General features: G+C 38.7%; 1 protein-coding gene across 1 annotated transcript in view; it reads left to right on the plus strand.

Annotated features, from left to right (window-relative positions):
• LOC136360313 (sodium channel protein type 5 subunit alpha-like) overlaps nucleotides 1-25,974 on the plus strand; it is a 41,105-nt gene extending 15,131 nt beyond the window's left edge. Inside the window, exons 8-26 of the mRNA XM_066317471.1 lie at nucleotides 2,459-2,516; nucleotides 3,189-3,330; nucleotides 3,783-3,980; nucleotides 5,035-5,217; nucleotides 5,797-6,174; nucleotides 6,922-7,048; nucleotides 8,864-9,102; nucleotides 9,437-9,637; nucleotides 10,378-10,731; nucleotides 14,987-15,107; nucleotides 16,215-16,369; nucleotides 17,008-17,190; nucleotides 18,189-18,296; nucleotides 19,724-20,002; nucleotides 20,595-20,648; nucleotides 21,570-21,711; nucleotides 22,270-22,370; nucleotides 22,762-23,032; nucleotides 24,394-25,974. Coding sequence (XP_066173568.1) covers nucleotides 2,459-2,516; nucleotides 3,189-3,330; nucleotides 3,783-3,980; nucleotides 5,035-5,217; nucleotides 5,797-6,174; nucleotides 6,922-7,048; nucleotides 8,864-9,102; nucleotides 9,437-9,637; nucleotides 10,378-10,731; nucleotides 14,987-15,107; nucleotides 16,215-16,369; nucleotides 17,008-17,190; nucleotides 18,189-18,296; nucleotides 19,724-20,002; nucleotides 20,595-20,648; nucleotides 21,570-21,711; nucleotides 22,270-22,370; nucleotides 22,762-23,032; nucleotides 24,394-25,592 — 4,493 coding nt within the window. The 3' untranslated portion in view covers nucleotides 25,593-25,974. The remainder of the gene's footprint in view (nucleotides 1-2,458; nucleotides 2,517-3,188; nucleotides 3,331-3,782; nucleotides 3,981-5,034; nucleotides 5,218-5,796; nucleotides 6,175-6,921; nucleotides 7,049-8,863; nucleotides 9,103-9,436; nucleotides 9,638-10,377; nucleotides 10,732-14,986; nucleotides 15,108-16,214; nucleotides 16,370-17,007; nucleotides 17,191-18,188; nucleotides 18,297-19,723; nucleotides 20,003-20,594; nucleotides 20,649-21,569; nucleotides 21,712-22,269; nucleotides 22,371-22,761; nucleotides 23,033-24,393) is intronic.
• The last annotated feature ends 1,404 nt before the right edge of the window (nucleotides 25,975-27,378 follow it).

Consider the following 27,378-nt stretch of genomic DNA (forward strand, 5'->3'; position numbering starts at 1 on the left):
ATGTTCTGACTGATATTTTGATAAGTAACTACCTGATAATGGCCTTCTGATTGCCAGAGCAGCTCGCAGGCATCCAGGAATGCACTCCTTCCCTTCATCATAAGAAATAGCACTCCCAAATTTCCCAGTAACATCCAGATCTGTTTCCCTGAATGATATGACAGTAATTGAAACATGCATTAGCTCGTTCTCTGTTGTAATTCCCCAAAGTTCACCTTTTACTACAGGTTGAAGAGCCCATGCATCTTCATTTTCCTGCTCAGTGAGAACTGCTCCTCAGCTTAAAACAGAAGGATTTGTTGAAAAGTCAAATTGCTTACTTCTTGACATCAAATATAACTTATTTTATATCTCGTATAAGATATATACAATATATATGTTTCATGTTCACACCTTGGCTGAGGCTGGAGATGGAACCATGGAGCAGAGATCTGAAAATGCATCAAAGCACTCTCAGAGGAACAACTGTAAGATGCAACTCAGAACAGCAAAGCAAAGCCTTGTGTTAAAGGAGAAGCCTCAATATATGTGAAAAAACCCAGACTTAAAATAATTGAAGTCTGTGCCAGAAACATGAAGAAAGCTTCATCACTGAAGAAAATCTCTCCCAGTCAGTTCAGACATAGCAGAGAATAATTTTCCCAGGGGAACTCTGAAAATACATGAAAATTCACCCAGAATTGCTGCTTGTCCACACTCTGTGTGGGAGATTTTTTCAGACAGGATTTCTTCAATAACTTCAAAGTCCAGGAGAAGAAAGTGTAGAAAAGATTTTTGAGGAAAATCTTTGGGTTTTTTTCTTGTTCCTATCAAAATACAACACATAAGAAGCTGGTAATTTACGTGTACAGAATGCTGTAAAAATCATATTTGAAAGCAAACTTGAAAAGGAACAAATCAGTGACTAGAACACTGTAGCAGAGACCATGGATGTGACAAAGTTGGGCTAAAAATACTGATTTTCTGTAGGCAAGGATTTATATCTTAGTGTATGCAGAACACTGAAGCTGTATAAAGACAGTGGTGTGGAGAAAACAGATCTCAAGAAATATAAAATCTGTGTTTCTTTGCAACCTTTGTGTTGTTCAAATCCTATGCCAAAAGGAAAATCCCCAGACAGGTTTAATACAAGGAAGATGACTTCCTTATAGGATTTAGGAAGTACAGCCCTACAAGCCTAGTTTTCTATAAAACTATTTATATATATATATTTTTGGACTGCCTTTATCCTGTTTTTGTGGGAATTTCCCATCTCCCACATGGAGAACTACGTTACTATGATTCTCTGAAGTTCAGTCACTGAATCTTCTTAAAAAAACCTTTTTTTTTTTCCCAGTTTGCAAGACTGGAGCTGAGCAAAATTTCAGGGGAAAGAAGCCCAGATAGGGATTAATTCCTTTATTGGTTATTTATATGGTATGGCAGAGCTGATATCAAAGGTTCCTGGTGGCTCTGAATCATGCTGACTGATCTGATGAGCACAGGAGAGGTTTGAGAAGCATCAGGGAGACATGAGACCTGCCTAACCTCTAGGATAATAAATCCAGATCTTAATGGAGATAATTAGCTATTAGCTAAAGCTTTTACTTTGATTCTGCTGATAACAGAGTAACTAATGCTAAGAGAAACAGGGGAGGACTTCAAAAAGGGCACAGCTCCAGCATCCTAATGGATAAATCTACATTTCTCAGCTGAGTGAGGTTAGGAGCTGCTGTTTGGCTCAGCAGTGGATATTCACACAACCAAATTTCTCTTCCTTCCCCCTATGAACCAGACTTTGTTCTTATTGCTCATTGATAACAGAATTGGTCTATTCTATTCCTAGAAATGTTTGCACACATTCTTGGAGAGGAGTGATTGCTACAGGCCAGAACTCTGCCAGTTTGTGCCAACATTTATCAAATACTGGATTGGTTTAACATTTAGATTAGATGTTAGGGAGAAATTCTTTATTCAGAGAGTGGTGAGGCCCTGGCACAGGGTACCCAGAGAAGCTGTGGCTGCTCCTGGATCCCTGGAGGTGCACCAGGCCAGGTTGGATGGGGCTTGGATAGTGGAAAGTGTCCGTGCCCATGGCAGGTGGTTGGAATGAGATGAGCTTTACAGTCCCTTCCAACCCAAACCACTCTGGGACTCTGTGACCGTGTTTGATGCCTTCCAATTCTTAATTTCCTTTATACAGACATAGCCAAAGTGATAATATCTTTAGAAATTCTGCATTAAAGGACTGCCTTCAGTTTGAAATTTGTGCATACACCACATGCATGCTTATAAATGAGGCCAGGGCATCCTGCAATCTGGTGCAGTCACTGTGAGCATGGGAAACCTGTGCACTGGCTCTTACAGGTCACTGGTTACTCATCACTATTCATATTAAATGATAGAGGATTCGGGCTAGAAAGTGCTCAGGGTTTAATTTTTCCCCCTCTTTTTTATTTTTTTTTTTTCTTCTTAATAGATGACTTTGCTAAGAAAAATGGTACTGTGGATATTTTGCTGTGTGGTCCTGATGCTGGGTGAGTGCACTTAAGACTATTTCTTCTTTGGAAGTTTTTTCTGCCCCAATGCTCCTATGTTTGCTCAGTCATGTGACACAAAAGCAGAAATTCCAAGCTTTCCTTGAATGCAGAAACAGGAACACAGAACACAAAGTATAGCAAACAGTCAGATAACTTAAGACTTGTAGGGAATGGAGTATGAACTTGCAGTTGGCTTATTCAGGTCTAATAAGTCTTTAAGACTTCCCTGAAGTGTTGTCTTCCTCTTTCCCATGGATGTATGAGACAACCAAAAATGTGAAAGATCTGGGATATAGCACAGGACAGACACTCCTCTCTGTGAAGGCTCATGAGAATTAACTGGAAAAACAAAATGGAAATTTTGGAGGGCAAGTTTGGGCAAGGAGGGAGATGTGGCTGCTTTGCAATGAGGGGCAGGGGATGAGGACTGCTGATGAGGGGGCAGTCCTGGGATGGTGGTCCACTCCAGTCTGTGTTCTCCCTTTGCTTCTGGATTGTGGGTGCTGCTTTTTCCATCCCTCCTTCCAACCAATACTACCTGGAGTAGAAAACTGTTTTGCAATCTGATGAACTATAGAGCTGAAACTTAACCAGAACTCTTACAGAAAGCTGAATATTCCTTGAAATCCGCATATTTATAAGGGCTACACTTTTTGTTATTAATTCTAGAGTTTGTCCTCCTGGCTATAAATGCTGTAAAATTGGGCCAAATCCTGATTATGGTTTCACCAGCTTTGACACATTTGGCTGGGCTTTTCTTTCCTTATTCCGCCTGATGACCCAGGACTACTGGGAGCGTCTGTACCAACAGGTACCACTTTTGTGCATGGTTCAGAACTGATCTTCATTTATTGAAGCAGAAAATGTGTAGAGAGGACAAGAAACCTCAAATGAAAACAATAGCTGCAAGTCATCAAGCCCACATCTTCCCTTCTGCATATGACTCCTAGAGAAGGGATGCTGAAGTGCCTCCCAGCCCTTTCCCCCTGCTCTTGGAAAAAAAGTCCTAAAAGGGCTCTGTCCTGTCCTTCCAAAATGTAAAAATGTCTCCTCGATTGTCTTCATGGGATGTACAATCAATGATTCACATGTGAGGGTATAGGGGGAGGAAGAAAGACAGGGAAGAACAGAAAAGAAATTTCTAATTCCATTTAAGCACTGGGTCTGGGAAGCTCAGCACTTTTCAAGAATTTCAGAGACACCTTGAAAGCTTACTTGGTACGTTTTGTGGTAATGTTTATCTCTGGGGTGTGTTGCTTGCAGACCCTCAGAGCTTCTGGGAAGGCGTATGTAGTCTTCTTCATGATGGTCATCTTTCTGGGCTCATTTTATCTAGTCAACTTGATTCTGGCTGTAGTAACAATGGCATATGAGGACCAGAACAAGGCCACCATTGCTGAAACCGAGGCAAAGGAAAGGATATTTCGGGAAGCCATGGAATTACTGCAGAAGGATCAAGAGGTACGTAAATGATTTGCTTGCCAGTGTTTGTCTCATCGTGATAGTCTTGGTCACGTAGCATTGTTTAGGTTGGAAGGGACCTTAAAGGTAAAGATCATCTCATTCCAAGCCCCTGCCATGGCCAGGGACATCTTCCACTAGACCAGGCCGCTTAGAGCCCCATCCAGACATAAGGAAAAGCATCACTCCCTGTGTACAGCTGTATATAAAAACCACTCCTGGAAACAGGGGCGAGTGATATTATTGGAATTAGTGTTTCCTGGAGTTGCAGAACAACTCCTTGTTCAGCTATGTATGTTTCCTGTGAAACAATGACTTATATTCGGGATAAAAAAGCATTAAATGTTGATGTTACTTTAAGAAAAGCTGTATTTTTAAAGCTGGAAAACATAAAATTCCATCAACCAGCAGCTTCCAAGAGAAAATGTAATTGTTTTCAAATTCTTTTTGATTCTATTTTGGGCTGCTGAGCAAAGAAACATACAATAATTCTGCTGGATTAACATCTGAGCCAAAACCTATTGTTGACTGAAAAGTCTCTTGGTAGCTTAAATAGCATAGAAGTTTCTGGAAAAAGATACACCTGTGTTTTTAAAATCCCACCCTACATTCAGCATGGGAAGGAAAATCATCCACACTGTGAAAATAGTTCCAAGGATCCCCAATGGAAAGAAAGAATTTTATTACGGTTTGAACATTTATTTTGGGGAAAGGATATATTCTACTGCATTATTTTCAAACTGAGCATTTTTATTTTACGCAAATTTGCCATATGGAGGAGTAAGAGCTATAATGTGATTATTTTGCCTCTGGCAGGCCCAGTACATGTGATCATATAACACTCTGCAAATAGCAAATTGTTCAGTGCTCCATATGTTGGGGAAACTCTCTCCTCTTTCTTTTAGCATTATCATATATTTGAACATTTCTAACGAGTTTTGTGAAACACAAATTGTTATCAGGAAATAATAACATAGAGCACAGAAGTGCTTTCTTTCTGCTTTTATTCAAAGCACCCAGAAAAATATCATGCATGTTTTTCTTTTAATTTCAGTTGCTGGGTATTAAAGAGATTGATATCCCATCACTTAGCTCCTCTGAAGCCCCTTCTCTGTCACCCAAAGAAGTCAAAGAAAGGAGCAACAGGAAAAAGAGAAATAAGTCATTGGGGAGAGAAGATAATGAAGAAGAAGAAGAACTCCCCAAGTCACAGCTCCCAGACAGTCAACGAAAGTTGGTAATCTATTATCTGAATCTGAGATCCTTATAGCTTTTCTAGCTTTAATTTAAAATTAATCGCTTGAAAGCATAAACAAAATGCCATTACAAATGCAGATAATTTTAAAGTCTTTAAAAGAAACAAATTCGGGGATAAAGAAGAATTAGATGGAGAAATTATTTTGAAAAGGAAGTATTATAAATGAAGGACGAAAGCAAAGTTAAAATAGTTAAATAAATTTTCTGTAACAACGAGCAATAAAAAGAAGTGAATGACTGTCAGAACTTAGCTTTTATACCATCATTCTCTGTGAAAAATTTCATACTTAAAATTTCGTACTTAAAAAGTTCATACATAAACTTTTATACTTCAGTATAAAGCTTATCTCAAAAATAGCTGGTACAGCTCATAAAGTTTTATTATCTGCCGGAGAGAATCTAAACATAATCCTTCCCCAAAAAATCTAAATCAAATAAGAGTTTTGGACTTGCGGTGGTTGACCGTAAACCTTATGAAGCTCTAATAATTTACAGCTTCCCCAGATTTTCTCTATGATATTTTGCTGTTCCCTCTGTTTTGTTTTCCCTGGGCTTCCAGTCTTTCCTGTACGGCCCCAGCGCCGGCCATGCCACGCGCCGGCTGAGCCACGGGAGCGTGTTCAACTTCCAAATCCCCGCCGTAGAGCCTGGCTCCAGAGGGGATTTTGGTGACAAGGACATCCGCAAACCCCGGTGCCGGTCCCTGTCGGGAGCACAGATGGGAAGAAGGCCCAGCCTGCAAAGCCAACGGGGCCACAGCTCCCATCCTGCCACCCCAAACTGCGCGCGGAGCGGAAAAGGCGACAACGCGGACCAACACCTCGGGGTGGGTTTGGGGGTGGCAGGAGGGAGCAGCAGGGTGCACAGCCAAGATACCATGTCCTCTGAAGGAGCCATGCTCCCACCAGTCATGGAAGGCTCGGGAAAGGGGGATCTGGTAAGGAAAAATGTAGTATTTTCAATATATGCTTTATGCTGTGGTTTGCAGATCAGTGGCAGGGTTGGGTTTTTTTGTTGTTTTGAGTTTCGCCTTAAAAGGTTCACATCACTGTTTGATGTGAACCTAAGCATACTGATGTGGGAATTTTTCAGTTGTCTGGAGAAACTGGTTTTTAATAGCCTGATACTCCCTGAAAATTAGATTTTGGCCTTCTTGTAAACCTTATGTTTCTGCTATTCATTAATTGCACTAAAATAGTTTGAAAGGTTCCTAGTGCTGAAATTACAAGTCACTCAATAGTCTTTTCATCCTAAATGCTGCCCAGGGGTGTAAATTTCAATAATATCTATGGGGATTTTTTTTTGTTTGTTTTAGTTTGGTTTTTTTTAATAGCCCCTTTAGCATCGTGCAGCAGTTTTACCTGTAAATTCTCCAATTTGCCCCATTTGGCCTTCACCTCTCTCCTATTCCATTATCTCTTGAATAATTCCTAGGCCTATTTCCCCTCATACATTCATTTCCAAGGCTGTGATTGCCCCATGTTACATGCCTGCAGCATTCACTCTCTGCAGCCCCATGACAGAGTAGGACCTTCAATCTCACCAACTATTACACCTTGTAAAAACATACATTTATTTGGCTGCATGTCATCGTTCCTATTAACTCTCACAGTTACCCATCATCACATCCTGGCTCATTTCACTCCCGTGATATCTCCCTAATCGTGTTTACTTCTCTGAGCAGCCAGCTGTGCATGATGAGAACAGCATGATGCATTTATCTCCTCATCTGTCAGTGGAGTACTTTAATGAGGCTCTTCAGAGAAAAAGGGCAGCAAGTGTAGTCAGCATAATTACCAGTGTCTTGGAGGGTAAGTGGTTCCTCATTAAGTTTATTTCAACCCTAAAGTAGTGCTACCATGAAAGAGCTAAACATATTTCTTAAAGGTTAGCAGAGATTTGTTGGCGTGTAGTTAGGAATCTCATTGTTAATTTGGACTTCTTTTAGAAAAAAAGGGGTTACGCATTCTCTACGTACTGGAACACATCCTTTGCCTATTGTAAAAGCTCATTTTGTTTTGTAGGACAGGGAGTGAAGGGGGTTGGGATGAGAGTGAGTGGAAGATATTTCTGATCATCTGACCTGCAGGACTGGGACAGTTTTCTCCTCCTGGTCCTCTGATTTCTGTTGTGTCAGTGGCAGAATTCAGAGGATTCTCAGGCATGCAGAATTCAACAATTAATAAGATTATGCAACTAAAATTAGTTGTGGCAATTCTTGGATATTGAATACTTAATGTCACATTTGTATTCCTTTAATTTACCTTCCCATGGGAATTTTTGGTGGGAGTTAATCAGTGACAGTTATTTTGATGACTGATAGCTAGCTTTGTTGCTGTTAGATCTTGCTGAAAAATTTCAGTCCAACTTATTCAGGATGATGAATTTTGGGGTTTTTTTTGGTCCTGTTAAGGAGCTCTACCACCAGTTCTTGGACCACAAGTATGGGATTGAACAGAGGGGTACCTGTGGCAGGAAAGTCCCTTTTCTTAATTTTTAAAAATATTTTTTTCCTGGGAGAATCACGGTTTCAACACATCCAGTTGAGCTTTGCCTTGCAGTGTAATTCTTCAGAGATCTGGGTTTTGTTGCACAGTTTCAGCTGTGAACTGGGTTGGACCAGGACCTGTGGCTCTAGTGGAAGACAAGAGCTAGACTTGGAATGAAAATTGAGTTAAAGTGATCACTGTGGAATAAGTGGTGTACAGTGCAGGTGTAGGTGTTGAGCCTGGGGGAGAAGAAATTGAAATTAAAAAGAGGGAAGAAATAAGGACAGGCCCAATTAAGAAAAGGATATGAGTCAGATCCAGCTCATCTCTTTTTGAAAAGCTTTCAGGTCCCTGAAAGCCAGATGAATAATTTCTACTGTGCTTGTACTTAAAGCTAGCTCCAGTTGGTCATTGAATTTGAACAGGACTTAAGCTGGGTCTAAAGTATTTTGAAAGGCTCATTAATATTAATGGTGAAAAAAGAAAATCTATGAGATTTAGATTTGATTAAAAAGATGAAAATGAGAAAGACAAAACGGCTTCTGTCCCAAGTTCTACTTGTGGAAAATGGAGATGGGTTGAACTTGCATCAGCTGGGAAATGATGGGTGTGACCTTTGCCGTAGTAAAGGCCAAAGGCCAAATTTCAAGCAATTTGGATTTGCCAGAGTAAGAATTCCCATGTCTACCATTGACTCCTTCAGCTGCCTTGAGAGTCAAGAGAGACAAAAACTCGTTGGGTGTGACACAGCCATTGTCCCAGACACCTTTGGGAGGACAAGGTGGGAAGGGCAGTAGCTGCTCTGTTGTCTGCAAGACCATGAGAAGCTGTGGTGGGGCCTCTGCATCACAAATATCTGCATAGTCAGATGATTGTAGTACTAGTCTGAGACGAATAAAACCCTTTCCAAAGGCTTTTGAAGGAAGTGCTCACGAAAGAATTTGGAATCCAATTTTCTCTGAATTTTTATTTTCACGTTTATCAGCTCATGTAAGAACCACATGAATGGTAAAAAGTGCAGGGAGGCTCTGTGAGAGATTTCCTTTATCATCCCTGGTCTTTTGAATGCTTGAAGTTGTTATTTCACCATCTTGTTCAGTGATAACCAATGACCGAAGGATTTTCTTTCTCATTTAGAACGTGAAGAAGCTCAGCAGAAATGCCCACCACGCCTGAAGAACTTTGCTTTAAAGTATCTAATTTGGAACTGTTGCCCACTTTGGTTGAGGATCAAGGAAAAAGTGTCTGCTTTCATAAAGGATCCTTTTTTCGATCTCACCATCACGGTTTGCATTGTGATGAACACTTTGTTCATGGCACTGGAGCACAATAATATGTCATCTGCTTTTAAATTCACGCTTAAAATAGGCAACCTGGTAAGCAAATTCTCAGCTACGTGGCTTTTTATGGGATTAATTAATTAGTTGATGTTTGTTTTGACTCGAAACATAAAAAGTAATAGGAAAAATCAAAAATTAGCACGCTTTGCATTTATAAACTTCATTTCTAACATAGAAGATTCCCAGATTTTTTTATACACTTTGGCATGCTCCTGAGAAGGCAGAAAACAATCTTCCTATTTTAATTGTGTATTGGGACTTCATAAACATGAGTTTTATTAACCTGTCTGTGAATTTGAGGGAACATGACCTAGAGGTAAGATAAATTCATGTCTGCTTTCAGCCTGATGCTACTGTTTCTTTGTCACAGGTTTTTACAGGAATCTTCACTGCAGAAATGATTTTAAAAATCATCGCACTAGATCCCTACTACTATTTTCAGCAGCCCTGGAATATTTTTGACAGTGTCATTGTCACACTGAGTTTAGTTGAGCTGGGTTTCCCCAGACGCAGAAGTGGGAAAGAAAAGGGAAAAGGAGGAACCCTGTCGGTTTTACGATCCTTCAGGCTGGTAATGCTTCATGCATGCTCAGTTGTATGAAACTTTATCTTGTGAATTTAACAGAGAATACTTCTGTAGTTAGGAGACAAAAAAAGATTTTTTTTTTACTCCAATTGTTTTTATTTCCTTATCCTGGCTTTAAGAAATGCACTCAAACTCCTTGTGATGTTAGAATCAGAGTTTAAGAAGTATGTTTCTTTTGAATTCGCTGAGAAATATTCAAAACAAAAAATATTGCAGAATAAACATGTTACAAAACTGATCCAAATAATTAAAAATTAGCATGCAAAATTAGGAAACAAGTGTCAGAGTGCAAACAGAAATAAACAATATTTAAAGAGAGATGTGAAATTATATTAAGGTATCTACTTCATATATTGAGGACTGATTCAAGTTGCTTTATTAAAATATAGACTCTTCTTGTGGTGTTACAGCAGCAGTCCTTTTGGTCCTTTGTTTTACATGTAAATAGGCACCATAATCAACATCAAGAGCATTGCATGGACACCTGCCTGTGTGGGCCAAGCATTTATCAGTCTCAATTAATTTGGTCCTTTACAAGGTGATTAGTTTATGTTGCCCAGTCAAAAGAAAAAAAAAAATCTATAAATACTTTAAAAATGTGCCACAAATGTTGCATTGCTGGAATAGTTGAGAATATCAGTAATTTGGTTGTTGTAAGTTTTGCATGGTGCAAAGATGAGTTATCTCTACCGATGTCTAACACTATGTTTTATGTTGCTACACAGCTGAGGGTCTTCAAACTGGCAAAGTCCTGGCCAACTTTAAACACTCTAATTAAAATAATTTGTAACTCCCTGGGAGCACTGAGTAATCTGACCCTCGTCCTGGCAATCATCATTTTCATTTTTGCTATAGTAGGGGTGCAACTTTTTGGGAGAAATTATGCGCATAACTGCACTAAACTAAGCAAAGGCTGCGGGGTACGCTGGCACATGAAGGACTTTTTCCATTCATTCCTCGTCGTTTTCCGAATTCTGTGTGGAGAATGGATTGAGACCATGTGGGACTGCATGGTGGTTGCTGAACCATCACTGTGCCTTGTTGTCTTTCTGCTGGTCATGGTGATTGGAAACTTAGTGGTAAGTTTCGCTATGTGTTCTTCTCTTCATCCTGTCTGCGGTGGACTCCAGTTAATGGCTGTTCTGACAACAAAAAAAACCTGTGCCCTAAAAACAGGTGCAAAAGTTACCTATGTGTGTTACAGTCCGCAAAATCCTCTTTTTCCTTTCACCTTTGAGCCACTGTCTGTATTTTCCCATTTTGTGAACTTTGCACACAGCATCACTTGACCTTTTCGTGTGGCAATGTGACAAGAAATACCTTTGTAGTAAATATGCTACAGGCAGCTATGTTTCTTCACATCTTGGGATTTGGATGCAAATAATCAGTGGGGCTTACGGCTTACCTGCTTGAATTAATTAGGCCAAGTGCTTAAGTCCCTCTCTAAATCAATTTTTTTTTTTTATGACCTCATGCAAGTACTGAATTCTTTAGCAGCAAATGGCTGAATCTACAGTGCTACCACAGAAATCCGGATTATTTTTAGCCATCTCAAAGTACATTTATATCCAAGAGCTAGGTTTTGCAATGGCATAACCTAAACAGCCTCAAGACCCTCTGCTGGGACATAAGAGACAGCTTGCCTTCCTTGGTCCTGCGCCATCCTTTCATGATGCCCAAATCATAAATATCTTCTTTAAGTAACTTTGTTCCTCATGTTCTTCATCTATATGCCAAGCTTCTCTTAACTATAAAAAAAAAATATCTGAACATACTTAACTCTAGACAGACTTTTATGGGAAATCTCTGCTCTGTGGTTGGATCCTAAATATGTATTTAATGTCCTGCCTGTTCCACAGTGCAAGAATTGATGTCAGTGATGAAATGCTGTGAGTGAATTTCATATCACACAATGTTAACCGTCAAGTAATGAAATGTTTAGCCCTCACTTTTTGTCCAGGCTTTCTTATGGTCCAAGAAAGCAGAGAGAGATATCTGGGACTGAGATTTATTCTAGCCTGAAGTCAATAACTAAAACAAAATGGGATGAATTGCTCTCTGGAGAGCTGATATTCTCCACTGCCTGTGGCCCATGGATGGCTCAGGGGTGTTATCTGCCCAGTTCTACCATGATAAAAGATACATGGATCCCATTAGAAACCAAAATACTAGTGAAAAATTTAAATTCTCACATTCCCTTAAAAGCAAACAAACCAAAAGCAAATGGAGGTTTAAAAATTGTTTGAAGGTTTCTCATTTTAAAAATGGGAAATTCGAGCTTCTCTTGCTTTTGATTTTTGTGATAATGTGGCAGATTTGAGGAAATTTCTGGGCCCTGAATCTGAGCTCACAGAATTTTGGAAGTAACTCCACAGAGGCCAGATTTAATTCTAATTTGAAAAATGAAGAGACAATTATTAAACTGACAGGATGTGAGTCTGTGTTACTACTTAAACCTTTGAAAAGTTGCTTTCACCAAATAATGCATTTGGCACACAGATCTGTTTCCTCTTGTAGTTTAAATTACAGTTTTTGAGAAGAGAGGAATGGGAACATTGAAATTTCTGATAGAGAAGTTGATTTAATCAACCACAATATGATCAGTCACTGTTATTTCCTTATCACCTTGTTTTGGTTTGCTCAGGAGAGACTGAACTTCGGTAGCACCTGTGCTCTTCCAAGTTAGAATTCAGATTTTCAAATGCCAGTCTCCAGACTTTAAATTTTTTTATTATTGTTATTTCAATTGCTTTCAGGTTCTCAACCTTTTCATTGCCCTGCTGCTGAGTTCTTTTAGTGCTGACAGTCTGCAGACAGCAGAGGATGATGGAGAGATGAACAATCTTCGGATTGCCGTCGCTCGGATACGCAAGGGATTCCACCTTGTCAAGAGTGTGACGTGGGATGCCTGCTGTAGGAAGCTCAGGCAGATAAAGAAAGTGCACAAGAAGAAAATCAAATTGACTGCACAGAACTCACTTGGGTTCAAGAGTGAAGAGACAAAAAGTTGTAAAGAGAATTACAATAATGAATGGGTTGAGAAAAACGGGGACAAACGCCGAGGTCTTGAAGATTTTGTTAGAAACCCCAATGTATTTGTTTGTGTCCCTATTGCTGAGGCAGAGAATACAAGTGAGGGTTTCGAAGATGATGATAAACTGAGCACATTTACTGACACAGAATGCAACAAACAGGTAATGGATTTCTTTATTTGTGTTGGAACAGTGGAACTGTGGAGAGAGATGAAGGAAGGGAGGGATGTGTGGAAGAAGATGGTCTCCAGCAGAACAGGGTGGGATATGTTGATCAATTTCCAGAGTGTTACAAAGTTCTGAGGTAGAACCAAAAGTAAAAATATTTTCATCAAGGGTAAAATAATCACTTGGAGCCTTTTAAAATCAAGATTCTTTCATTCATGGTTTTAAAAGAAAATTTTTGCAGGAATTCTGGCTGACATGCTGTGGTGCACACAGGTAAATGTGGCAGTCCTTGTTTTTTATGTAAATGCTTATAAATAATGCCAGCTGTTTTGGTATTATTTGCACAAAAGAGCAAAAATACATGTTCTGCATACAGAACATTATCATGGATTCAGAATATGAATTGATAACTCTGATCCTTTGTGTTTTTCCTTGCTGTGTGTACTATGGAGTAATTATTAGAAGTGGATGGGATTAAGTATGGAGTGGCTCTACTAAGGACATATTTTTGATATTACATCATATATTTACCCTATTTCTTTGTGTTCTATGTGTTTTTCAGTTCTGTTTCAATCACAATTGTCATTCATGTATCACAATTTCCCATCCTAAATTTCCCTCTTAATTCCTATGTAAGATTTCTCATTTAAGTTTTGAATAGATTACTAAAATGCCTTCATTTGTTGGTGTCTGTTGGGGAAAAGTTCTACCCTTAGGTAAAATCAGAGACTCAAAATTATCCTTTCTTATAACTCTTGTCTGGAGAGTCCCACTTTGAATAAAATTTATAGCTGATTGGTTTTTCCCCTCTGACTTGTACGCCCCCTAAAAAGGCAAAAGAAAGCCCCTCTAATCCGCAGATTAATTTCAGGATGAAAATCACCTGAGGCAAAGGGGAGACAGAGCAAAAAATTCAGGCAGCTGGAGTAAAGGATCAGGATTTTCTTCTGAAGAATTAAGTGTGCTCTATCTAGGGAAGGACAGGAGGGGTGAACTCTCATCATCAGAAGAAAAAGAAGTAAGTTTGGTTTTTTTTTTCAATGATGTTGACTTTCCAATTCTGGTCAAACACAAGCATATTCCTGTTCAGGGGTTTAAAAGAAGCAGCTCTGAACTTGCAATACCTGGTCTGGCAGGACAAGAGCCAATATTAGAACTGAAATTCTGGGAGCAAAATCAAAGAGTTTCTAGGTATTTATTTCAAAGAGAAATATAGGTACAGGAAAGAGAGCATGTAGAAATGGAAAAACTACTATATGATTTTGGTAGTAATTATGAATAATTTATAAAATAATCTCTGAAACCTTCCATTTATTAAATTCTGACTCCACAAAAAAGGAGGATTAAAAAAAAAAAAAAAAGAATTAAAGAGAGATAAGCTTCCATGGGGGAAATTCCATCAAGTCTGCCTGTGTCCTAAGTATCTTGGATTCAAGAAACATAACGCTTGAAATGAGTTTCTCTCTATGCCATTAAAGATCTTTGTAACCATTTTAAAATACTTTTTAAATAATTTTCGATGGATTTGTATTTAAATAATTTTGATTTTACATTCAAAGAAGTAAAAAAAACCAGCATTATGGAAACATGAAAGAACAAAAATATAGAGTAAGTAATTGCTAACAAACTGCTGACTCATAACACAGCCTTTGGTTTAATGGGCAAAAAGCTTTGTAACTGAAGAATACAGGGTATGATTCCAATTTCTGCTTCCTAAATACATGGGTGCTCAGTTCCTGGCCTGATAATGGATATATTTATCTGTGTGTCCTGTGTGAATGTATCTTCCCATGATTTCATGGTTTTAACCCAAGTAATTTCTCCTATTTTGAGAACTACATTCACTAATATACAATTTAAAAGCTCTTCAATTTCTCAGCTGATTAGGCAGTTACACCTGGTTTACATAGATAGATATTGGAATTATAGAGCTTTGGCCTCTATTTGAATGCACATATTGGTACCTCTAAGCTTACATCTTTTAAAATCAAAAAGTATATTCTATTACCAACAATACTTGTAATATCAGTACATTACAAAGCTTTAATTTTGAGTTTTATTTGTTCATGGATTAATTTATTCATTTGGACCTGAATTAGAAAGAATGAATAATTGATATTACTGTGCTGGGTAGTTGGACAGTGTCAGCTCTTCTGCAGTCAGCACAGTGGATCTGGCAAATCCCGAAGATGTTTTAAAACAGATTTCAGAATTTTCTGAAGACTTCAAGACTCCAGAACAATGTTTTCCAGAAGGTAAGACTCTCATGGTTTCACTATTATGGGAAGTGAGAAGAGTGAACATTCAACTTGTTTTTCTAGTAATGCTGAGTCAGTAGGATCAGATTATTTTCACTTAATTTTAGTTATCTGAAAAAAGGCTAAATAGTTGCCCCTATCTAGTCAACACAGAGACACCTGAAAAATAAAACCCTTTCCCCTAAAAGCCAATTGCTTCCAAATGGGACATGGGCAACGCCATTAACCCCATTCTGAAAAACAGGATTGTAAGGTGAGCTGAATTTCACTCAGTTCAACAGCAACCAAGTCACTCTGGGGGTTTAACATAAAAAAAGTGTGTGGAATCAAGTCTCACTTGATGGCAATGGTCACTTGGCACATCAGATTTATCAATACTTTGCGGCAGTAAAGGTATTCCTTGAATAACATTTCATGAATAATCTCAAACAAAGGAGTGAAATAAGCAAAAGAAGCTGCAAAGATTATTTGAATTTCTATAGAGTAATGGTGAGAGAATTGCAGAATGGCTTGGGTCAGAAAGGACCTTAAATATCATCCAGTAATATGAGGACTCTTTTCGAATCATCAGACAATATCTAGCTTTGCAAGTTGTTCTAGTATGTATTCAGTACTTTTATGATTTCTCCCTACCCTAATATGTAACAACTCTGGCTTTCATAATATCAATCCTGACAAATTTGGTGGCTTTCTATGCTGGGGTTACAGCATCTCATCTCTGCTTTCCAAAGAGTGGACAGAAATTGAGTATGGCTTTTGTAACATCAAGACTCTTCTTCCCGTGGCCTTGAAGTTTTTGTGCCCAAACAGCAGGTCAGTGAGAGCCTGTCCAGTGTCTCAGAGATATCTTGAAATAATGGAAAGTTGTCCAAAGGGGCACTTCACCTATTTATATGCACCTACTGTATATATAAATGGGAGCTACACCGGAAATTAAACTAGATGTATCCCAATTTTTTTTTTCTTGGTAAAACACAGAAAACCACCGCCAACGATGCAGTAACTGTGACCTTTGACTTTTTCTTATTCCCAGAAGTTTCCTGGCCATGCCTACACATCCATGTGCATTTCTTCCCTGCACTCACTGCTGTCTCTCACTTTCAGGATGTGCTCGGTACTTTCACTGTTGCCTGAGTAGTGCTGAAAAGTTTGGAGGAGAAATCTGGTGGAATCTGAGGAAAACCTGCTACCATATTGTTGAACATTCTTGGTTTGAATCCTTTATCGTGTTCATGATTCTTCTGAGCAGTGGAGCCCTGGTTGGTGTAGCACAGTTTCATGTATTCATGAAGGATTTTTGGCTGTAAATTGCACCCAGAGAAGTTCTTAGTAACAAAGTGACTATCTTTGAACTCACAATGAGGGAAAAGAAGAGTCTTCATATAGCAGTCTTTTATTCACCATTCTAATTATTGCAAATCTATTATTGATATTATTAAAAATTATAAGAGAGCATGAGCTAAGCTAAGAATATATGACTCACAGAAGCTGTTTCTCTTCTGGCTATATACTGGATTTTTCTCAGGAAGTTACGTCACAATTGTGAAATATTAAGGAGATTTTATGCCACTAAAATGAACAAGTTGGAAAAAAATTACTTAGTTCTCCTCAGTATATAAAATTTATGATACAAATTTCTAAAAATATATACAGTCCTCCTAGGATTTCATTGTGCAGGAAGGATGCATCCACAGGGCTATATTATATAGAGAAAAAGAAAGAGAAGGCACACGGAGAATAATACTTTTATCAGCTGGCACAGATTTGAGTAACAAACGGTGTTCAGATCTGTATTAAATCAAATTGAATGATAAAAGGGTCTCAGTGTTGCTTGACTTTAGTTGTACAAGGTTAATTTCTGATTTTTGCCATTTATCTATATCTTTTATGATTTCAGGCATTTGATGACATTCATCTAAATAGGAGAAAAAGAATCCGAGAAATACTGGGATTTCTTGATATAATGTTCACTTTCATCTTTGTTCTGGAGATGCTCCTGAAGTGGGTGGCTTATGGCTTCAAAAGATATTTCAGCAATGCCTGGTGCTGGCTGGACTTCCTCATTGTAGATGTGAGTTCTGCCTTTGCTGTTGCTACACAGCATTAGCAGCAGAATCCCCAATTATTTTCTGGATGTAAATTTCAGATAGTGCCCTTAACCCTGTAGCAGTGGTGTCAGGATACTGTACTCCAGGCACCTGTCTTGGTTTGGAAAGACAGGTGTTTGCCAGGGAAAGCTGGAGCTTCCCTTGGAATGGAAAATGTAAACCCCCTCCAACCAAATTATTAAAATTATTATAATTTTGCAATCAAGGGAGCTTTCAGGCAAAGATCCGGGAATAGGAATAACAGTTCTTTACTAGGGATATTAAAAAATACAAATGAAGTAGTACAAAAACCCAAGCAAACAAAAGATTCCTGGAAACACTGACAGAGACAGAACACGACCTGACACCCTGTTCGTCAGGGTGCTGGGAGCAGCCCAATTAAGTCCTCCTGGAGTGACAGATGTGGTTCTGTTGGAGCAGAGATGATCCTGCTGAAGGGAGTAGTTTTCCCCTGAAGGTCCAGTGGTGGTAAGATGGGTCCAGTCTTCCTCTGGGAATCCAGTGCAGACAGGCTGTGCTGGTGTTCTGAATCCCAGGTTTTATCCAGGTAGGAATGCTTGGCTCCTCCCCCTGGGTGGAGCCTCTCCCAATGGGATGATGTAATTGTCTCAGCTCTGCAGTGAGCCTGGATGGCCCATGAACAGCAGATATCCCCTGGAGGGAGGATGGGTGGTGGGAGAGATAAAGAACACTGCCCCAGCTGGTTTTATCAGCTGCCCATTAACAGAAGACACCCACCTCCTACCCCCAGAGTTATGAGGAATGGGTTATACAGGAGATAAAGAAAAACACCTTTCCGACCAGTTTCGACAGATGGCAAATAGAATACATATTTTTGGTTACAAATTGCAACTCAAGACAACACTGAAAGCATGATTTTGTTTGTTGGTTGAGTTTTGCTTTTTTAACAGAAATAAAGGAAACAGATGACAGGACATTGCTAATACTTTTCCTTTGTCTTCCCACTCAGATCTCTTTGATAAACCTCTTTGGCAGTAAGTTTGGGGCCATGAAATCTCTTAGGACTCTGCGCGCTCTGAGACCCTTGAGAGCACTGTCACGGTTTGAGGGAATGAGGGTAAGATTGCAAACTAAAGCTTGTCAGAGCTGATGAGCACATAACATGTGTGTGACTCATCACTGTGTCTTTATTGTTCATGAAAAACATGAGAACACGTTCAACCTGAGTTCAGTTTAGGAAATATAAAATGAATGTTTAAAGAAACCCTTGGTTGAGCTCTTCTGGACTTGGGTATTCCTCATAGACTTTCCAGGGATGATTGCTCCAAGTGCTGTTGAAACTAAAACTGGCCTAGGTGAAACTGTTCCATTGATGTTCAGACATACTTGTGTCCCCCTGACTGAGATAGGCAAAAATAAAGTAGAGAATAAGAACTGTGAGCACAATCATAATTTTTGAAATCTGATAGCAAGCTAACTCAGAGGAAAGAGTGAGTTCAATTTTGAAAGTATTTTACTGGATTGATTTGCAAAAACTGTAGCCTATTAAAAAGTACTTTGCTCAAATTATTGTTTCAAATAGAATTCTTTCAAAAGAACAAAAGTGTTGTCTGCAGAACATTAGATTTTCTTTTCCCATCAAAAGAGCACATTTATTTATTATTTTTTATTCTGATAGTAAGACTAAAAATTCTGTGGTTGGAGTCTTGACACTGTGAAGACAGAGAGAAATGTCATTAAATTAATTAGCAGAATGTAACAAAATTTCTGTGTCTGGAGTAAATTTTGATATTGAAACAGGTGACATCATACTTTCTGTCTTGCTATGAAGAATGTGTGTGGGACAGTCTCTAAAAATCCTTCACAAAGCCTTTCAATTTTTCTGTCCATCAAGTTTTTTCTTTGCTACCTCACCGATGAGTTCACTGCCTTCACTTTGAAACTCAAAGAAATGTTCCCACCATTCCCTTACCCAGTTTTTTAAGCAATCTGTTATGTCTTACCATACATTCAAAGTCTGCATAGACGCTTCTCTGTGGTGGTACAGCACCTAGCACAGAAAATGTGCCTGGCTTATGGTTATGTATCCCAAACACAGTCATAATCCACTAAAAATAAATAAAGAAAATTGTTAGTGGAGAATTATTACTGGTCCTTTTAGGAATTACTTTTGACAGTCTTAAAAATAGTCCTCTGCACTAGTGCTCATGGATGAATACTTCAGAAATCTTATGTTAATAAAGTCTAAAACAAAGAAACAAATGGACTATGTTCTATTCCAAAAAGAAGGGAAAGTAAAAAAAAAAAGTGTAGATTTACATTTTGTGATAGTAAGGTCTCACAGCAGACCAGGAAGTATCAGCTATTGCTTTCAAAGCCTAATAGATGCTTAAGATATTGTTCAAGGTCCCCCTGCCAGCTGTGATCAGTATTTACGTGGAAAACATTAGGGTTTTGTTTGCAGAGATGACCAAGTGATTGCTTGCAGATACCCAGGCTCATCCTTTTTATGGAGCATATTTTTCCTCTCCTTTTCCATCCAAGGTTGTGGTCAATGCCCTCCTGGGAGCCATCCCTTCCATCATGAACGTTCTGCTTGTCTGCCTCATCTTCTGGCTCATCTTCAGCATCATGGGAGTGAACCTCTTTGCTGGGAAGTTCGGGAAATGTGTCAATATGACAGATGAAAATTCCGGGATAACTGGCAATATCGAGAACAAAACAGACTGTGTGACGTATAACAGTACTGGAAAAATATTCTGGGTCAATGTTAAAGTCAATTTTGATAATGTTGGCTCTGGCTACCTGGCTCTTCTTCAGGTGGTAAGTACTGCTTGTCCTCAGTAGCCAGCACCTTGTCAGATGGGCTTGACCTTTTGTCAAGCCTAACTTGTCTCTGAGGGTGATGCAAGGAGTGAAATATCCTGCAGCTTGCTCTCCCCTTGTAGCTGGTTGTTCATGCACAGAAGTGGGAAAAGGGGGACAGATGAGACCCTGCCATGATTTTCCAGGTGTTAAAGGAACATTTGGTGGGCAAGTACTGTTGCAACCTCCACCACTCATCTCAGGTGATCCTGAGAGCTGGAGTCGATCTCAGAAGGAATTCTGGGGTAAATAGTGAACTCTTCTGTCAAAATGTGGATTTGTTCAGCCATGAGGGTTGCATGGCCTTTAGTGCCGTGCTGATGAAGGTTTGCTCTGTCAGAATTCTTGGATAAAGTGTTCTGTCTCCCCCTTGAGAGCTTTCAGATCCTAACGAGGCTGAGAATGCCACACCAGCAGCCGGAGCTCAGTGCTTTGTGCATCTGAACATAGAAAAGGCTCATGCTTCTGTCAGTGTTATTCAGATATGGCAAATGATGTGAAGACTTTTAAAGTCAAAGTTCAACACATTTTCCGTAATCTCTCATTCCAGGCAACATTCAAGGGTTGGATGGACATCATGTATGCAGCAGTAGATTCACGAGGGGTCAGTCATTGTAATCAAACTATATTTTTTATGAATGCTACTGCTTTCTGCAAATGCAGTATTTGTTTTGCATTTCTACATCTGCTGTTTGTCTGTGCTAAATATTACCAGTAATTATTTTTTGCCAGATGATGTAAACATTTAATCTGCAAATGACTCCTAGTATCCTAAAGCTCCTCAGTTGCAATGGAGAAAGGGTTTTAGCTTTAGATGCCCCCACTTACACAGAACAAAGTAGTATGACTTAGTAAGGAAAGAAACTGAAATATAGAGAATCTCTCAATTTCATCAGTAGTTCCAAAGAATAAAAGAATTAAAAAAAAGCTTTAATATTCTAATATCACTAATATTATATATGAAAAGATAAATACATAATACATAAAAAGATAATACATAAAATATGAAAATACTAATGATCGTATTTTCAGATATTGACATGGTTTTGTGCGTATTTTAATGTTTGTCCTCTTTGTTCTTCATTTTGAAAAGTTATTTTTCTTCTTCCAATTTTTTTTATTCGTAATTGCCATCACAGAAGTTTATTTGCTTATAAAAGCAAAAAGAACAACAGCATAGCTAGTCTAAGAATTTTAATGGCAAGAGCTTGGAATTTGACTTCTACATAGTTTGGTTGATTTTTCATGTACTGAAAAATTTATGGCTCCTGTTCTTATTGGAAAGAACTGAATTGGTGCTTCTGTAATGCTTGTGAAAATCATGTCAAGAATATTCAAACAAAATCTTGTGTTATGCTCTATTGGTAGTTTTAAACTGTATTACTTTTGTCATAATTAGCAGTAAGGCAGTAAATCTTAGTTCCTCCTGGAATCAACTTTTGAGAGGAGCTTCAATATGAAGATTATTCTGAATTGGGCTCATGTTGCTGTGTGTTATTTCTCAAGTTGCTTTTCATTCTTGCAGAAAGACGAGCAGCCAAAGATGGAGAGCAGTCTGTATATGTATCTCTACTTTGTGTTCTTCATCATCTTTGGATCTTTTTTCACCCTGAACCTCTTTGTTGGTGTAATCATTGACAACTTCAACCAGCAAAAGAAAAAGATAAGTGTATTGGTTGTGCTTTAGAGAACAAGGTCCTATAAATGGAACTTAAAACTTCTACTGGCATTTACCAGAGCATTAATAATTAAGTGACAAGAAATTCTCCTTTAAAGTTACAACCTTCTCCTTTCTCTTCTCCTGTAACCTGAACACCTAGATCTTCCCCAGACATTTCAAAGCCACTTAAAATTTCACTCCTTTCAGGGAAATCAACATGACAGGAGACTTCTTATTTAGAAAGTTGTCTACTACAGATACTCTGATGAGTGATTTAGATATTCAGCAAGCCCAAAGCATGGGAAGCCAGGGAAAGATTTGATCCTGTCCATGATTTTTTTGCTTGCATGGCTTTTGAGTGAGCTGAGTTTCACACCAAGACTTCTACTCCATGAATGGCTGGTTTGTGCCACTAATTTTTTGGACACAGTTACATGATATGAAAAGAACCAGTAACAGCAAGGTATAAAAAAGGAAGGAATGCCAGTTTCCAGAATTTTAGGTATTTTAAGTAGAATAGTTTTGCTTCTCACCAAAAAACAGTGACATTTCTTTGTATACTTAGGTGGGCAAGATATCTTTATGACAGAAGAACAGAAAAAATACTACAATGCAATGAAAAAGTTGGGATCCAAGAAACCTCAAAAACCCATTCCAAGACCCTTGGTAAACTGAAAAATGCATTGGGAAAAACACATTGCAAAAATGCATTTTAATTCACTGAAAAGTGCATATATTTATATATTGCATATAAATTATTCATATTGTCCTAATATTGATACTCACACAATGCCCTAAAGTCAGTTCCACACCAAAAAGTTGACTGAATTATTTTACGTGTTAAATGTTTATTAAGTTCTCTGCATAAATATTACTGGGGTTTATATTCACCTTGTTACTGATAAAACTTCAGTAACTCTGAAGTTTTATCCAATTTCTCTGATGTCTTTGTAGCTGAGTGGCTTTGTGACGTAAAAATTGGAAATGTTGGAAACATGTATGGATGGGTACTCCTTATTTTCATAACTGATATCAGATTTTTTTTTTCTCCCTTTAGAACAGATACCAAGGTTTTCTTTTTGACATTTTAACATCCCAAATGTTTGATGTTATCATCATGGGTCTCATCTGCCTCAACATGATCACAATGATGGTGGAAACCTATGAGCAAAGTGAAACGAAGACAAACATCCTTGGCAAAATCAATATAATGTTTGTTACCATCTTTACTGCAGAATGTGTGCTGAAATTGCTGGCTCTGAGGCAGTACTATTTCTCAAATGCCTGGAACATATTTGATTTAGTTGTTGTGATTATGTCACTTGTTGGTAAGTAAAATTGTCTTGAAAATTATTTACTATATCAATTATTTTTTTTTAGAAAGAAAAAGAAGTAGTTAACATTTATTAACTGCAAATACTCATTAAAATGTAAGTTGTAGTACTGCAAAGTTTTAAGGGGGGAAAAAGCCATCTCTCTCAAGATTATATTAAATGAGATTTAAAACAATTCCTTTAGTAAAAGTGTGTATATATTTATAATGGTTCTTTAGGGTTTCTTTTTTTTCTCATCTGAAATACAGAATAAAAACCCCATCATAGCAGTATCACATTACATGACAATTTCTATTGCCACAGATTTAAATTTTAGATTCTACAACTAAGAAACATTCAATCAGATAAATTATTGGGTTTTGTTATCTGTGTTTTTGACAGATGACTCAAATATACAGAAAAATAGAAATACTTGTATAGGTATAGAATAGGAAGACCGGAATTAGATTGTAACCTCCAGAATATGGCTTCTGTAAATTCAGGCATTGCTGACTGAAAATAAGGGTTCACACTTTGTAACATGATAGAAAAGATCACCAAAAATGTATTAGTTTTTATTTGAAGGGATTGCAATGGACGCTTGCAAATTTGAGCTTCCTGCCAATTTAACTATTCCCAGGGCTAGTGCTGCCCTAGCAACAGGCATTTAGGGGAAGAAGGATATTTCATTTCTTTGCTATGACTCGTGTCTTGGGTAAGATTCCAGTAAGACTATTGCTTTTAAGTTTCTGGATTGTAAATACAAAATCTATATCCAAAACAGCTACAATTAGAAAAGACAGGCCTCTTGTAGTGTTATTAGATGTCATTTATTTCATTCAAACAGAGAAAAAAATAACATCCATGTGTAGCTCTGGGCCTGAGTGAAGCAAAAGCCATTGTGGAGTGAAACACACATCTATGCTTATTACTCTCTTTGCTTCTACATATCATGCCTATATTATCTAAATGATAACCATGACATTGCATTGTATCTTGCTTTCATAGTTTAGCTTAGTGTCAGTATATGAAGACAAATGTAGAAGGCAACTTGAATCTGCTGAATTATTCAAGCAACCAGAGCCAAAGAAAACTATCAGTCATCAAGTGTCAACTGATACACATACTTGAAGTTGTGCACAGAAAGTTCCTTGTCATCTTTAGTGCAACAGGGACTGTCCTCTGATGGCTGAATAATTTAGTTCATAATTGCTGATTTCAACAACTATAATTTCAATTCAACTTCTCCTCAAAGATTTTCTGGCAGGGCTTAGCAAACACACATCAGATATATTTGAGCCATAAATATATTATCATTCCAGCCTCTTGACTAGGAAAAATATTACATTCTAATGAGTTGTTATCCTCCTTTTCAGCTTTACTGCTTTCCAGCATTGGCAGAGCCTTTGAACATTTCTTACCACCCACACTCTTCAGGGTCATTCGCTTGGCCCGGATTGGCCGGATCCTGAGACTCATCCGGGGAGCCAAAGGAATTCGAACTCTGCTCTTCGCCTTAATGATGTCCCTACCTGCTCTGTTCAACATTGGCCTCTTGCTGTTTCTGGTCATGTTCATTTATGCCATTTTTGGCATGGCTAACTTTGCCTATGTGAAGATGGAAGATGGCATTGACGATATGTTCAACTTCCAAACCTTTGCTAACAGCATTCTCTGTCTCTTCCAAATCACCACGTCAGCTGGCTGGGATGGTCTTCTCAGTCCTGTTTTAAACACTGGGCCACCATTCTGTGATCCAAACATACGTAATGAGATAGGTGAATGTGGAAAACCTGCCATAGGTATTATTTATTTTGTAAGTTACATCATTATATCATTTCTCATTGTCGTAAACATGTATATAGCCGTAATTCTGGAGAACTTCAATGCTGCCACTGAGGAAAGTACAGAGCCTTTAGGGGAAGATGACTTTGATCTCTTTTATGAAATCTGGGAGAAGTTTGATCCTGAGGCAACTCAGTTTATAACCTTCTCTGCACTTTCAGACTTCGCAGATGCTCTGCCTAAGCCTTTGCGTGTACCAAAACCAAACAAAGTCGAACTCACAGCAATGGACCTGCCCGTGGTCAGTGGGGACAAGATACACTGCTTGGATATCCTGTTTGCTTTCACTAAGAGGGTGTTGGGAGACTCTGGGGATCTGGATGCTCTGAAACTACAAATGGAGGAGAAATTCATGGCTGCCAACCCGTCAAAGCAATCCTATGAGCCAATATCGACCACGCTCAGCCACAGGCAAAAGGAAGCATCGGCCACGGTGATCCAGCGTGCCTACAGGAGCCACCTGCTCCAGCGCTCCCTCAGGCAGGCCTCCTACCTGTACCAGCGCAGAACTTGCAGCTCTGACAGTCTGGGAGAGAATGCTCCAGAAAACGAAGGACTCATTGCATCTATGCTGCGTGCAAATTATTGTAGGAGTCCCAACAGGTCTGAAACTTTGTCCTCAGTGTCCATCCCTCCATCGTACGACAGTGTCACAAGAGAGAGCAGTGGCAATCTCGTGGTTGAGAATGGAGAAATAATGGGCTGCCAACAATCTCCAGACATTAAGTAGTTTATTGGTGACAAAGCTGTTAACAATATTTTCTAAATTTTCATTTTCAGAAGATGATATTGTAAATACTTGTCAGAGGAGGCAGCCTCCCTATGCAACCAGGTATGTGGATGGTGATCAGTTAATTATGGCAGCTGAGAATCATGGCCTTTGGCTCTGCTGTGTTCAGCTTTCTTCAATATTTACCTATTCAGAGAAAGGTTTTGGATCTGTTTGATCAATGGCATCTCACTGCAAAGCAGGTCCCACAGTACCTGGGTGCTGTGACATGTTCACAGCAGTGATAGGCAACCTCAGCTGATATTTCCCCTGTACAGGACGCAGAGAAAAGTCCAAGTACCAGTGGATCTACTGGAGATCAGAAAATGAATGTCACTATGAATATAAATTGAGGAATGGAAAGGAGCTAAACTTTATTCCATTCCTAATTGATACTATCATTATAAACCTGTTTAGCAAATCACTGATGATTTTTAAAATCTCTTTTTTTTAATGTATGAGGACAGATGTGCCACAAACATAGACCCTGCATGATCCACAGATACTCCACAGTGTAGTGGACTTCTTCCCATATGATCAATTTACAGAATAAACCATGGCATGTATGTTATCATAGCTGTGTTACTGGAGTTTAATGAAATAAAAAATACAAGTGTTAGTATTACAGAAGTCATACTGAACAGAGCAAAACCTTGCTTTATGTTTTGCCTGTGAGGATTTTTTTTTTACATGGTTTCCTCTGGCAGTGAGGTGAAGGCAGCTGTACCATCAGTCACCCCCATAAAAATTTGTGTTTATTGCATACTTTGCTCAAACTTCTCCTGATGGTTGTGTTTTGTGTTCAAAATGTGGTAGAGAAGAGAAACACAAATAACACTGGCTGGAAATTGGTAATATCACTTCAGCTACTCCCTTAGACACTGGAAACCAAGGTTGGGGAGCTCCACACAAGACCCATCAGAGGTTTCCTTGGTCGTGGTGATGAACATCATCCACGGCCATGGATGTGTCCCTTTGCAGGTAGGAGCCTTTCTTCCTCCTGCCTTCCTGTGTTTCTCTGAGGGGAAAACCAGCCTTCTCTCTCCTGCAAAAGTTAGAAGAAACCAAATTATGAGTAATGTAGGTAATTAGGAAATCTATGTTGAAGTACTTAGGTCTGGGGTTACCGCAATCACAAATTCTGCTTCTCATGGAACTACGTGTGCAGATGGTCTCTCATGGTTTCTCATCTCACCACATTTTCTTTATGAAGTCCTTTATCTTCATGTCCTTATGACTCAGACTTCTCAGAAAAAGTACATGCCCAAACACTACTTTTGTCCTTTCTATATTTACTTTGGAGATATGTCCACTGATGCACTTTGCTGTCTAAGGACTGTTGTTTCCCTTTGTCATGTACTAGATGTAGTGACAAATTACCCCTGACATTTTAATTTCTTACATACGCTAATGTCTTTAAGGTTTAAGATACTTTTTATTTTTCTTAGTTGCAAGGTTGCAGCTCTGTGATCACTGTTGAGTTTGGCAGGTTCTGGCTTTTCTGAGCTTTTCCCTGCACACTGATTTCAGCCAGAAATCAGAACCCAGTGATTGAGTGGGACCTGCTGTACACTTGTTTGCAACCTGCAGCAAGTTTTCTTCTCTCCTGAATGCCCCTTCTCTCTGGTAACAGTTATGTTCTTATGTCTTGTGTTGCGTTCTTCTCCTGTCTTTTCCACCTCTTCAGATTGTGAGCTTTTTGGACAGAAATTCTCTTTTATTATGGATGGTAAATTAGACCTAATAA

Source organism: Sylvia atricapilla, chromosome 1, assembly GCF_009819655.1.
Source record: "Sylvia atricapilla isolate bSylAtr1 chromosome 1, bSylAtr1.pri, whole genome shotgun sequence".
In the NCBI taxonomy this organism is placed as follows: domain Eukaryota; kingdom Metazoa; phylum Chordata; class Aves; order Passeriformes; family Sylviidae; genus Sylvia; species Sylvia atricapilla.